This window comes from Pongo abelii, chromosome 8, assembly GCF_028885655.2.
Source record: "Pongo abelii isolate AG06213 chromosome 8, NHGRI_mPonAbe1-v2.0_pri, whole genome shotgun sequence".
NCBI lineage: Eukaryota > Metazoa > Chordata > Mammalia > Primates > Hominidae > Pongo > Pongo abelii.
The window spans coordinates 101,218,098-101,231,858 of record NC_071993.2 but is presented as its reverse complement, the minus strand read 5'-3'; the positions used below and the strand labels follow the sequence as shown (position 1 = coordinate 101,231,858).

Here is a 13,761-nt window from a genome sequence, read left to right as displayed (position 1 = left end):
GGCACAATGTCGGCTCACTGCAACCTCTGCCTCCCGGGTTCAAGTGATTCTCCTGCCTCAGCCTCCTAAGTAGCTGGGACTACAGGCACGTGCTACCACACCCAGCTAATTTTTATATTTTTAGTAGAGACGGGGTTTCACCATGTTGGTCAGGATAGTCTCGATCTCCTGACCTCGTGATCTACCCGCCTCAGCCTCCCAAAGTGCTGGGATTACAGGCATGAGCCACCGCTCCCAGCCCACTCATCAAGTTTTTATACCACATATATAAAAAAGAGAATGTGAGGGGCCGGGCGCGGTGGCTCACGCCTGTAATCCCAGCACTTTGGGAGGCTGAGGCAGGCGGATCACGAGGTCAGGAGATTGAGACCATCCTGGCTAACACGATGAAACCTCATCTCTACTAAAAACACAAAAAAATTAGCCGGGCATGGTGGCGGGCGCCTGTAGTCCCAGCTACTTGGGAGGCTGAGGCAGGAGAATGGCGTGAACTCGGGTGGCGGAGATTGCAGTGAGCCGAGATCGTGCCACCGCACTCCAGCCTGGGCGACAGAGCGAGACTCCGCCTCAAAAAAAAAAAAAAAAGAGAGAATGTGAAGTCTTGGCTTTCCAAAATGAAAATAGCAGATTAAAGGTATACAGCATATCAGCAAAAATAATTATCCAACCAGTAATTTATTCAGAGACTTATGGTAAGAAAATATCATAGAACATTAGTTTATATAAAGATATAAAAATGTATGTGCATGCATATTTAAACTACCATAAAAAATCAAAAATACCTGTATAAACCTTCAGTAGCAAGACCACTGTTTTGCCTCTAGAGGGCGAACTTGGTCTTCCAAAACACTCTAGACGAGAGAAGTTACTTTCAGACTTTATCAAAAGAAAAAAAAAAGGAGCTAAAACTTAAGATGTCACAATAGCAGAGGTTCCCAACCTTTCTTGGTCAATGCCATTAGTGTCTCTGATTTTTTTCACAGTAACTCTTAAGCCAAAAGAAATACCTAATGATTCTGTTTAATAAGTAGCTATGTCCAAACAATTTAATAAGGATATATATCCTAACACTTAGTAACCACTAAAAAAAAAAACACATAAATTGAAAAAAGAAATATATTTTCTTTCATTCTTTTTTTTTTTTTTTTTTTTTGAGATGGAGTCTTGCTCTGTCACCGAGGCTGAAGTGCAGTGGCATGATCTTGGCTCACTGCAAACTCCACCTTCCAGGTTCCAGCGATTCTCCTGTCTCCTGTCTCATCCCCCGAGTAGCTGGGACTATAAGCATGCACCACCATGCCTGGCTAATTTTTTGTATTTTTGGTAGAGACAGGGTTTCACCATGTTGGCCAAGCTGCTCTTGAACTCCTGACCTCAAGTGATTCGCCTGCTTCTGCCTTCCAAAGTTCTGGGATTATAGGTGTGAGCCACTATACTCAGCCTCATTCTTAAATAACCACAATTAATTACCAATTTGGGCATGTGTGGCTTTGTGCATTGTATACAATTTCTCAAACCTTAAAATCAGATTAGACATCACCCTCATTTCCAGTCCCATGCTGACTTTTGTACAGTATCTGGTTTTTATCACAGCAACCTCAGAAAAAACAGATTCACAAAGATATGATGCCACAGAAAAGTATGTAGTAGCACTTAATGTTGGAACTGTGTACTGCTTCAAATTAACAGTCTGCACCATATCCAACTGATGTGGAATATCACTGTTTGCCTCAAAAAATTTAAATATCCCACAGTACCCCAGTGTGTTAAGTGCAGCACACCAGAGTGTCTGAGCACATGGCTTAGGGATCACAGCACACAGTTTTAGGTACCAATAGATAAACTATTCACTATTTTAATCACTTGTAAAGAAAATTAACTACAAGCCAGGTGTGGTGGCACATACCTGTAGTCCCAGCTTCTCAGGAAGCTGAGGCAGGTGCATCATCATTTAAGCCCAGGAGTTTGAGGGCAGCCTGGGCAACATAGCAATACCAAGTCTCTTGAAAAAAGAAATTAAGTTAGTTTACAGGGAGAGGAGGAGGCACATGGTCTAACTGCTGACTAGCTACATAGTTCAGGCAAATCCTTCAAAAGGGAAAGGGAGGGGCTGCTTAGAAAGACGGCTCTCTCAGCGACTTCTGTTTGTCTTATGCTTCTCTCAGGGACAAACATGCAGTCCTCTAGTGCCGTGCATATACATTCTAGGGGGTTGAACATCTTGGTTCTGGTTAAACAGCTAGTGCTTTTGATAGCTGTGCCAGGAAGGGTTAGGACCAACTACAAAAGAATATGGGTTCTAAAAGCATAGTGTGTGTCCCTAACTTTCTGTTTTTCCTGAGGAAAAAAATAAACCTTTTATTCAAATGCAAAAAGAAGAAAAAAGAATTAACTACAATAACGTTTTTAAAGATCTAAAATTATTTTCTCATATTACTTGGAAAACCAGTTTTTCTTCTGAGCAATCAAAGGAACACTATTAAATCCTTAAAGGAAGATATCTTTTCCAATTTGAATGATGATTATTGCCTTCATGTGATCATTTTTATAAATGCTAGCTGTGTTAAATTTGGTAAACTACAATTGGGAAGGATAAAAATAGGAAATGTAGTATATGTCTTCTTCTGAGCAATAACGTCTCTGAACTTTAAAACACTGCAGATTGATCCAGTCTCACTGCTTTCCATTCTCACTTATCTAGTACTGAAGAGCCAAAGTTCAGAAGTCAAATAAGATCAGAAAGTCTTAAGAACTCAAGAATACAGATGTTAATAGAGATATCAGAAGAAATAGCTCCTAAATTACTAGAAACAGATTGTGTACCAACTCTTCTCATTTACAAAGTCCTTGGTTTAGAGAGGACACCAGAAAAGTGACAAAGGAAAGAGTTCAACCTCATAATCTACTCAGTTTTTGCTTTTTAATATTTCATCAGTTCACAACTACCAATATTCAGAACATCTGTGCCACTGACAAATGCTACCAACTTCAACTGGAAGTCAAACAGTATGTGGTGAGAGTGATTAGCTAAGTTTTTAAAAAATCTATTCAAGGAATAACTGGTTTAAAAAAAGTCTATGTTCTATTCCTTTGAAGAATTTTCACAATTATAAATAACAGAAAATATGTGACCTGTTTTTCTAAAAAATTTAGCAGGTCCATATAAATAATTATAATCCCAAAAGTCTGTATCTAGAAAAATAAGAATAAAAATAGAATATGGTTAGTTATATTAAAAAAAAGAAGAAGAAGAAGAAGAATGCTTGAAAAGCTAGGGTAAACTACATGGCTATGTCAGCACTTACCTGCTGAATGATTTTTGATGTTTTCTGAAGATTCTCTCTAGGAGGGACTTTACCAAATAATTTCCAACCAGGAGCACTATGGACAACTGATTTGAGTTCCTTTGTCCTTTTTGGAAAAAGGTTTCTGAAACACAGAAAAGTTACATGAATTGTGTTTTTTATAACCAGAGAGCTATTTAACAGTAATTTTATAATAAGTTTGTTCCCAAGGCAAAAACAAAAATACTTTTAAATAAAACTATTTCTACTACTTATACCACTATTACTTAGAATAATAAGGCTCAATTAAGAATATGTGGCTTAATACCTAATGCATGCAGGGATTAAAACCTAGATGACAGGTTGATAGGTGCAGCAAACCACCATGGCACGTGTATACCTACGTAACAAACCTGCACATTCTGCACCTGTGTCCCAGAACTTAAAGTAAAATAAAAAGACTATCTGGCTTATATAGAGGTGTTAGAAGAATCATCAACAGAAATAATAAAAAGATAAACAAATTGGAAGGAAAATGATAGCCATAAATAAGATGTAAACATTTGTCTAAATCAGCTACAAAGTATACTAGAATTGACTGTACATGTACTTAACAATAAGAGCCAAAATTCTGAAAACAAAAACATTTAAAAGAATCTATGTAACAGTTAAAGGATTAAGTAATACAATATTTGGATAAATATTATTTACAGCAATAATTTGTTATTTATAATAAAATTATATCTACTAATCCCCTATTGCTATTATATATATATATGTAACCTGTCTTTCCTAGGCCAGCTATGTACAAGAAAGCTTACTACAAAAGAGTCAATATATAACCAAGGAAGAAAGTATCTCTCACTGAAAAATCTAGAAAAAAAAAAAAAAAAAAACCCAGCCAGGTGAGATGGCTCACACCTGTAATCCCAGCATTTTGGGAGGTTGAGGCGGGCGGATCACGAGGTCAGCAGTTCGAGACTAGCCCGGCCAACATGGTGAAACCCCGTCTCTACTAAAAATACAAAAATTAGCCAAGCGTGGTGGCAGGCACCTGTAATTCCAGCTACTCGGGAAGCTGAGGCAGGAGAATCGCTTGAACCCTAGAGGCGGAGGTTGCAGTGAGCCGAGACCATGTCATTGCACTCCATGTCATTGTGCACCCTGCACAAGTATTAAGGATTTTACCTATTATCTCCATGCCCTAACCAACCAAATTAAGTACCTATTTTTTTATGTAAGCAGGGATGACACTCAACATATGTACCCATCAAAACAACATGACCAGGGCTCAATAAACCAATTAGAAAGGTACTGATGAATTCAACTCAATATAAACCCTTTACATAAGCTGTAAGTGAACAGTAAGAAAATTTTTAATTCACACATACAATTAATTACAAACAGTTCCAAATTGGTTGAAGTCCCAAATAATTAGATTTATCTATACTCCAAATGCCGTATCAATATATCTTAAAAGTGCAGATTAGTGATAATAGAAAATAAGTTTTTAATGAAAAATGTTAAGGGACTCCTACAAAAGAATGCAGGCTAATCAATAATAAAGAAAAGAAGTGGCCAGGCATAGTGGCTCATGCCTGTAATCCCAACACCGGGAGGCCAAAGCAAAAGGATCACTTGAGCCCAGGAGTTTCAGAACAGCCTGGGCAATGTAGTCAGACCCTGTCTCTACAAAAAATAAAAATTAAAAAAAATAGCCAGGCATGGTGGTGCACACCTTGTAGTCCCTGCTACTTGGGAGGCTGGGGTGGGACAATCACTTGGGCACAGGAATTAAGGATGTAGTGAGCTATGATACTGCCACTATACTGCAGCCTACGCAACAGAGCAAGACCCCGCCTCCAAAAAAAAAAAAAAAGAAAGAAAGGAAAAGAAAATAAACACTCTTATTTCCTCAGGTGTATAACAGAAATAAACATACGACACTAGAATAATGGCTACTTTAAGATACTCTGGAGGTTTCACCTCAGAGACCATGTACAGTGACTTAATTCTCTACTTCATAAGATCACTAAATAGCTGAAAGTTTTCAATAATGAATATGCTGAGGACTAGGAATGCTTCTAAGAAAAAAATTTGAAGCCTCAAAGGATGGTCTATTAATTTAAACAATGTTTGATACGTTGTGTACCACTTATCAAGAAAACACTTTGTAGCTGATTTAAACAAATGTCTACATCTTATTTATGGCTATCATTTTCCTTCCAATTTGTTTATCTTTTTATTATTTCTGTTGATGATTCTTTTAACACCTCTTAGCTCCAAATTCACCTTTATTCTCTGCGATAACAGACAAAATTCCTTTAATCATTTCTCCTTTAAAACAAACATGAAATTATTAAGCTTTCTGGGTAGAGGGCACCAAAGGGACACTGAAGGAGAAAGGGGCTCTCCTGTGGTTTCCAGCTGCTGCAGAGTGGATCGGGTAGAAGTGTGAGGACATCCAGTAAAACTGTGCTTAGTTAGATGCCCAGACTGCAGCCCCTCAGCAAACTTGCAGCCTTGGTGAACCTGCAGCCTCAACCTGGAGATGGCGTTCCTGCAGCCTGCTCAACAAAAAAACTGACTCCACCAAAGGCTTCCTGCCAGCATCAATGTGCCAATTTCCTCTGCAAGCCCCACACAGGCCAGACAGTTCTCATTAAGTCATACTCCCTCTACAATTCCTACGTGACCTGCCTGCACCCTAAAGGTTTCCTATCTACCCACACAAATAAACACAAGAAAAAATCTTTGTCACCATGGTTTAAGAAAATAATTATTGGATATGACACAAAAACATGATCTACAAAAGAAAAAGTTGATGAACTGGGCTTAACTAAATTTAAAACATTTGAACTTCAAAAGACATCATGGATGCAAAATGACAGAACAGAAAGATCTAGGGGTCAGTCTCCCCACCAAAGTAAAAGTTGAGCTAGAAAGAGTAACTGGAGCGGGGCACAGTGGCTCACATCTGTAATCCTAGCACTTTGGGAGGCTGAGGCGGGTGGATCACCCGAGGTCAGGAGTTCAAGACCAGCCTGGGCAACATGGCGAAACCCTGTCTCCACTAAAAATACAAAAATTAGCTGGGCATGGTGGCGCACACCTGTAATCCCAGCTACTCAGGAGGCTGAGACAGGAGAATTGCTTGAACTCAGGAGGCGGAGGTTGCAGTGAGCTGAGATCGCACCACTGTACTCCAGCCTGGGAGACAGAGCAAGACTCTGCCTCAAAAAAAGTAAGAGTTAAAAAAAAAACTAAGAGTAACTGGAATCAAGCACTTCAGTAGAACTCTAGGAACCGACCAAACCCTTTTAACAACCAGGGGAGTGCTTGATGAAGGAAGAGGCTACCGATCTTTCATAAGTATGAATAAGCAGCATGCATAAACCAATTAGCCTCCCCTATTCCTCACAACCACCACCACCACACCCACCACCTCTTGTGGCAGTGGGGATAGCAGCCCACGTTCCCGGAGTTGCTAACTGGTGCCAGGAGGGACAGTGGGGATCATGTCCTTCAAAATTTAGGGTGGTACATTTTGGTTGGTCTGGCCCTAAGGGAGTGATGCAGGCACATGCATCAGTTTCACTACTCTCCACAGCAGTGGCTTTCACTGTAAGTATTTATTAGAACACTAAAGAAGGTAAAACCTTTTTGGTCTCCTTTTTTGGAGCCAGATATCTAAGAAAATCTTTGTCAGGTCACCAGCTAGCCACAGAGACAACAGAACAAAAACTTGTGACCATACACAATATGGAATACATACTTTGTGAAAATAGCTTGTAAAGTCACAAACAGGTGGCTTCAGCCCTCAACAAGCAAAAAACAGCAATCACTGAGGAGTGGGAGAAAAAGATTTATAGAGTTACCATACTATAATACTCAGAGTATCCAGTTGTCAACAACAAAAAATTACAAAACATACCAAGAAACGGGAAAGTATGGCCCATTCCCTAGAAAAAGGAATTTGACAAAAATCATCCCTGAGGAAGCCCAAAGTAATTACTAGTCAAAGACATTAAGTCAATTTCATTAAAAAAAAAAAAAAAAAAAAAAAGCTCCAGGAGATTGAAAAAGAAAAAACCCCATGGACAAAGAACTAAAGGAAATAAAGGGGGATAAAGGGGGAAAATGTATGAACAAAATGAGAAAACTAGTAAAGGCAGAAATTATAATAAGCAACCCAACAAATTCTGGAGCTGAAAAACAACTAAAATAAAAAATTCACCAGATGTATTCAACAGCAAATTTGAGCAGGCAGAAGAAAGAACTAGCAAATATGATGATAAGAAAATTGAAACTGTCCACTCTCAGTAGTAGAAAGACAAAAGAATGAAGAAAAAGGAGCAGAGCCTGAGGGGCCTGTGAGACATTACTAAGTGTACCAACTATGTACCATAAAAGAGCAAGGAGAAGGGAAAGACAAAGAGGCAGGAAAAATACTTGAAGAAATAACTCACTTTGGGAGGCCAAGGCAGGTGGATCACAAGGTCAGAAGATCGAGACCATCCTGGCTAACATGGTGAAACCTCGTCTCTACTAAAAATACAAAAAAATTAGCCAGGCATGGTGGCAGGCACCTGTAGTCCCAGCTACTCCGGAGGCTGAGGCAGGAGAATGGTGTGAACCCAGGAGGTGGAGCTTGCAGTGAGCCAAGATTGCGCCACTGCACTCCAGCCTGGGTGACACAGCGAGACTCTGTCTCAAAAAAAAAAAAAGAAAGAAATAACCAAAAACTTCCCAAATCTGAGGAAAGACATAATCTACACATCCAAGAAACTCAACAAACTTTAAGCAGAATAAACTCAAGGAGGTTCACACTGAGATACATTATAGTCAAACTGCTGAAACTCAAAGACAAAGAGAATTTTGAAAACAGTAAGTGAGAGGTACCATCAAAACCAAGGATCCTCAATAAGATTAACAGCTTATTTCTCTTCAGAAACCATGGAGGCCAGAAGTAAGATTACATATTTAAAGATCAGAAAGGAAAAAAAAATTGTCCACCAAAAATTCCATATTCAACAAAACTATCCTTCAAGAATGAAGGAGAGGCCGGGCATGATGGCTCATGCCTGTAATCCCAGCACTTTGGGAGGCCGAGGCGGGTGGATCACGAGGTCAAGAGATAGAGACTATCCTGGCCAACATGGTGAAACCCCATCTCTACTAAAAATAGAAAAATTAGCTGTGCGTGGTGGTGCGCACCTGTAGTCCCAGCTGCTCAGGAGGCTAAAAAGCATTAAAGCATTAAAAAAAAAAAAAAAAAAAGATTTTTTTCTTTTTTTAAAAAAAGCAATTTTGACTTTGTATCATCAATGACAGCTGGAAATTTTTTAAAATCTAAAGAGACATAATAGCAAGAAAATACAAGGTATGTGAGAAGAAACCTAGCCAAAGTTTTATAAAAATTTATGGAGAATGAAATGATACAATATTATTGAACCACATTAAAGAAAACCTAATTAAATAGAAAGATAGTTCACATTTATAGAAAGGAAAACACTATCATAAAAATATCAATTTTCCCCAAACTTATCTATCAATTTCATCCAATTCCCATCAGAAACCCAACAAGATTTTTTAGGAACTTGAAGGAAACTCAAAAATTTATGTTAAAGAATAAAGGACCTGGGCAGGCACAGTGGTTCACACCTGTAATCCCAGCACTTTGGGAGGCTGAGGCAGGTGGATCACGAGGTCAAGAGATCGAGACCATCATGGCCAACATGGTGAAACCCCATCTCTACTAAAAATACAAAAATTAGCTGGGCGTAGTGGCGCACGCCTGTAGTCACAGCTACTTGGGAGGCTGAGGCAGGAGAATCGATTGAACCCGGGAGGCGGAGGTGCAGTGAGCTGAGATTGCATCACTGCACTCCAGCTAGCAACAAAGTGAGACTCCATCTCAAAAAAAAAAAAAAAGAATAAAGGACCCAAAATAAGACATTTTCAAGAAGAAAAAAGGCAAGGCTGAGTTGCCCTAATAGATATCCAAATTTACTATAACATTATAGTTTTTAACACCATATGGTATTGACCCAGGGATAAAGAAATTAATCAGTGGAGAAAGAATAAACAACTCAGAAACATACCCAAGCATAATTGGAAACACAGGTGGCACTGCAGCTCAACAAGGAAAGATTGTGTAATAAATAGTATTGGGACCTCCGGCTAGCAATGTGAAAGAAAATAAAATTGGATTCCTACCACATACCACAGTCAGTTCCCAATGTATTAAACAGTTATATATGAAAGGCAAACTTTTGAAAGCTTTAGAAAGAAACACAGGAGAATTTTTCTTCTAATCTCACCGAGAAAAATCTAAAAATCAGTCCCAAAAGCGTTAATTTTTAAAACTTGATAAAATCACCAGCATAAAAATTAATGAGTTCTGTTCAAAGAGCACTATAAACAAAGTAAAAAGACATAAATTTGGAGGATAAATTCCAACACACATAAATGACAAAAAATTAGTACACAGAAAATACAAAGAACTCCACTAACCACTTTCTTAAAAGATAATCTAATAAAAAATAGATAAAAGGTATTGCAGAAAGAGGGAAAACAAATGGCAAATGAGATCTATCATACAATATTTAGCCTCATTAGTAATAAGGGAGCTCACAAACTAAAAACAGAGTAACATTTGTAATGTATTGACCACTGTATATAAAATCTTAGCAAAACCTAAGAAACCTGATAATACCAAGTTTAGAAGGGAAGAACACTGTTAGGAATTTACATGATATAAATTTGTTTTGATATTTACATGATATAAACACAGTTGTTTCTAGCTCATAAAGTTGAACAGCTGCATACCCTACCATCTAGCAATTAGACTTCTAGCCACGAATCCTAAGCAAAGTCCTGGACATGTACATTTGGAATACATATATAACAACATTCAGGACAACACTCTTCAAAAGGGCAAAAATCTACTCAAAATCCAAAAATCCACTGACAGAAGAATAGAAAATTCTAATTGTGGTATATTTGCAAATGTAATATTATTCCTCCGTGAAAAGCAACCAAGCTAATTCATTACCATGAATGAAACTTGAAAAAACAATGTTGAGTCCTATGATCTGAATGTGTTCCCCAAAATTCATCTGTTGGAAACTTAATCCTCAATGCAACAGTATTTGGAGGTGGGGCCTAATGGGAGGTATTTAGGTCATGAGGGTTCCACTCTCAGAATGGATCAATGACACAATAAAAAGAGCTCGACCTCTCAGTCTCAAACAGTCCTCTTGCCTCAGCCTCCTGAGTAGCTGGGACCACAGGCACACACCACCACACCCAGCTAATATTTTAAATGTTTTGTAGAGACGAGGTCTCACTATGTTTCCCAGGCTGGTCTCGAACTCCTGAGCTCAAGTAATCTTCCCGCCTCAGCCTCCCAAAGGCTGGGATTACAGGTGTGAACCATTGCATCCAGCCCCAAAATACTAGTTTTTATTACATCATGTAATCCTAATGTCCCAGTCAGGACTCCCTAGTAACTGGAGAGCCCTAACTAAAATGGTTAAAAGATTTTCGTTTTTCTTTTTTTTTTTTTTTTAAATGGAGTCTCGCTCTGTCGTCCAGGCTGGAGTGCAGCAGCACAGTCTCGGCTCACTGCAACCTCCACCTCCCGAGTTCAAGCGATTCTCCTGCCTCAGCCCCCTGAGTAGCTGGGATTACAGGCGCACACCACCACGCCTGGCTAATTTTTGTATTTTTAGTAGAGACAGGGTTTCACCATGTTGGTCAGGCTGGTCTCGAACTCCTGACCTCAAGTGATCCGCCTGCCTCAGCCTCCCAAAGTGCTGAGATTACAGGCGTGAGCCACCGTACCTGGCCAATTTTCATATTTTTAATCCATAGCTGAGGAGCTATCAATGTATCCTCTGCCTACACTGCATTGGGCATCATCTTCTGCCACAAAGCTTAGGTACACTTACTTGAGCCAAAGTGGATAAACATTTCGGACTTCAAGTACCCTTCTTAGGGTCAATTCACATTTATATATAAATCTGTCTCAATTATACTGAGGTAGTTACTGGGTCAGAAACCATACTAACAATAAGCCCTTGGGGAAAAAAATTTACAATGAACAAACTTTATTGTTTTTTTTACAGCTATTATCAACTCTAATCACTGACCAGACTTCAAGAACAGGTAGGTAGTTCTCATGAGGAGAAAAAAAAAAGCATTCCATTCTTTATATTAGAAATGCAGAGTTACATGTATAAATAATTAAAGCAGGGAACCATAACATAGAAGGGCTTAAGCATATTTTTTAACTTAGTGAAGCATAGCTTCAAATAATGTGACCTGGCTGAGAAAACAGACATAGCAGCAGATGGAGAAAACCACAAATATAAGATGAAGTTATACCAAAGGAAAGTAATAACTACAGATCAGAAAATTCTTCATGTGCAGAACTCTATAAAGGGCCTTGGGGGTATTTATGTCTCTGTAGCTTTACCTACAATTAGATATTGTAATCCTTACCAAACATATTCTCATATGAAAAACTAGAGGCTACACATATTGTCTATCAGATCTCTATAAGTTACAAAATTTTTTAAAATCACATCTAAAATGCTAAATATACATAAATCTTTGATTAGGGACTGTTAAAAATTATCTTGCATTAGCCAGGTGCAGTGACTCATGCCTGTAATCCCAGCATTTTGGGAGGCTGAGGTGGGTGGATCACCTGCGGTCAGGAGTTCGAGAACAGCCTGGCCAACATGGCGAAACCCTGTCTCTACTAAAAATAGAAAAATTAGCCAGGTGTGGTGACACGCACCTATAATCCCAGCTCCTCGGGAGGCTGGGGCAGGAGAATCGCTTGAACCCAGGAAGGTTTCTGAGACGAAGTCTTGCTCTCTTGCCCAGGCTGGAGTGGCACAATATTGGCTCACTGCAACCTCCACCTCCTGGGTTCAAGCGATTCTCCTGCCTCAGCCTCCCAAGGAGCTGGGACTATGGGTGCACACCACCATCCATGGCTAGTTTTTGTATTGTTAGTAAAGACAGGGTTTTACCATGTCGGCCAGGCTGGTCTTGAACTCCTGACCTCAGGTGATCCACCCATCTCAGCCTCCCAAAGTGCTGGGATTACAGGCATGAGCTACCACACTCGGCCACTTATAAGGATATTTTGGACTTCCAAAATTAACTCCAAGAAATACTAACTTCTTAAATCAAATAACAGGAGGTCTTTCAGTGGATGTGGTTTTTGTAGAATCTTGCTATGATCAGCACAGATGAAAAGGAAAAAAAAAATAACCTCCAAAATAAAAAAGCCTGGTTCTAATTATATATTATAGTCCTGACAATACAATAAGTTCAGAATGAAGTTTAAATTCTTGTTAAATCATAAAAAAACAAGCCAAAGCCAAATAACTTAAATTTATGCATCCCGGAAACATTGGTTACTACAAGAAATTTCCATAAAAGAAATATGAGCCCACAGGTATCCAATTGCTAAGAAAGGCCATCAGATATTGTTCCACATTAATTTCTTATGCCACTAGGAAATTTTGGATTGGGTTTTCAGGTTATTCCCTGCCACAAACACTATTTATAACATAATACAGCAAAATGGCATATACCTGCAATGAAAAGTAATTTTAAAATATCATTACAAATACTGTATATGAAATTGTGTTAAAACATTACAGATTTAATAGGCTTCACTGGTCAGTCTAGGAAAATAATCACTACTTTATTAAATCTTAAGGGGAAAAACCCAATGAAAAGGTACATAAATAGGCCAAAAATGTGTCATCTTTTCACACCCCATCCCTTGTCTCCCAATCTACTGTTAGTAAGCCTGAAAAGCTGATGTCTCAATGGAGATAAATGTGAGACCACGTTCCTCTGTATCACCTTTTCAAATGAAAGACAGACAGACCGAGAGACAGACACACACACTCACTCCCTCTCTCTCTTCCCTTTCTCCCACCCCCCAAAATATTAAAATTTCTTAAATATAAATCAACACTAAAGGCTTCTTAGCAAAACAAACCAGATGTGTTCAAGCACACCCACACAAAAGACAGAACAATTCTTTCAGGATTCCAGAGGTAGTGTCTGACTATATGAATGACATCTGTAGGGCACTTTTGGGGAAGGGGTCACTCTTGGGCTATGTTGTTCGTGTTGAAGGGAGGGGAAGCAGAAAGGAACATTACTAGCTTCTCTCTGCCCCCTTATTCATCTCCACCTGAGGGACCAAATTTTGGCAGCAGACACTGCTGCTGAAGATAGTCTGTTCTGCTCTCCTGTTAGGAGGCCAAGTTACCTCTGTACCTCTCTGCTCCCCATCCCCACAGGAAAGACTTGCTGTGTTAATGTTTTGCTGAGTAAATTTAACACAAGTGAAATATTAGGAGGCCAACTGTAGTCACACAACAAACCCACATCTTTTGATCCACAATGTGTCTGTATTAAGACATATTTTGAGGTACCA

The 13,761-nt window shown here is 39.0% G+C and overlaps 1 protein-coding gene across 3 annotated transcripts in view; it reads right to left on the bottom strand.

Moving 5' to 3' along the window:
• The window catches only part of TBC1D12 (TBC1 domain family member 12), a 136,696-nt gene that overhangs the window by 90,085 nt on the left and 32,850 nt on the right, over positions 1-13,761 (bottom strand). For all 3 annotated transcript variants that reach the window (XM_054522672.2, XM_009245643.4, XM_054522673.2), the window contains exon 2: positions 3,306-3,429. In XM_054522672.2, the coding sequence (XP_054378647.2) occupies positions 3,306-3,429 (124 nt within the window). The remainder of the gene's footprint in view (positions 1-3,305; positions 3,430-13,761) is intronic.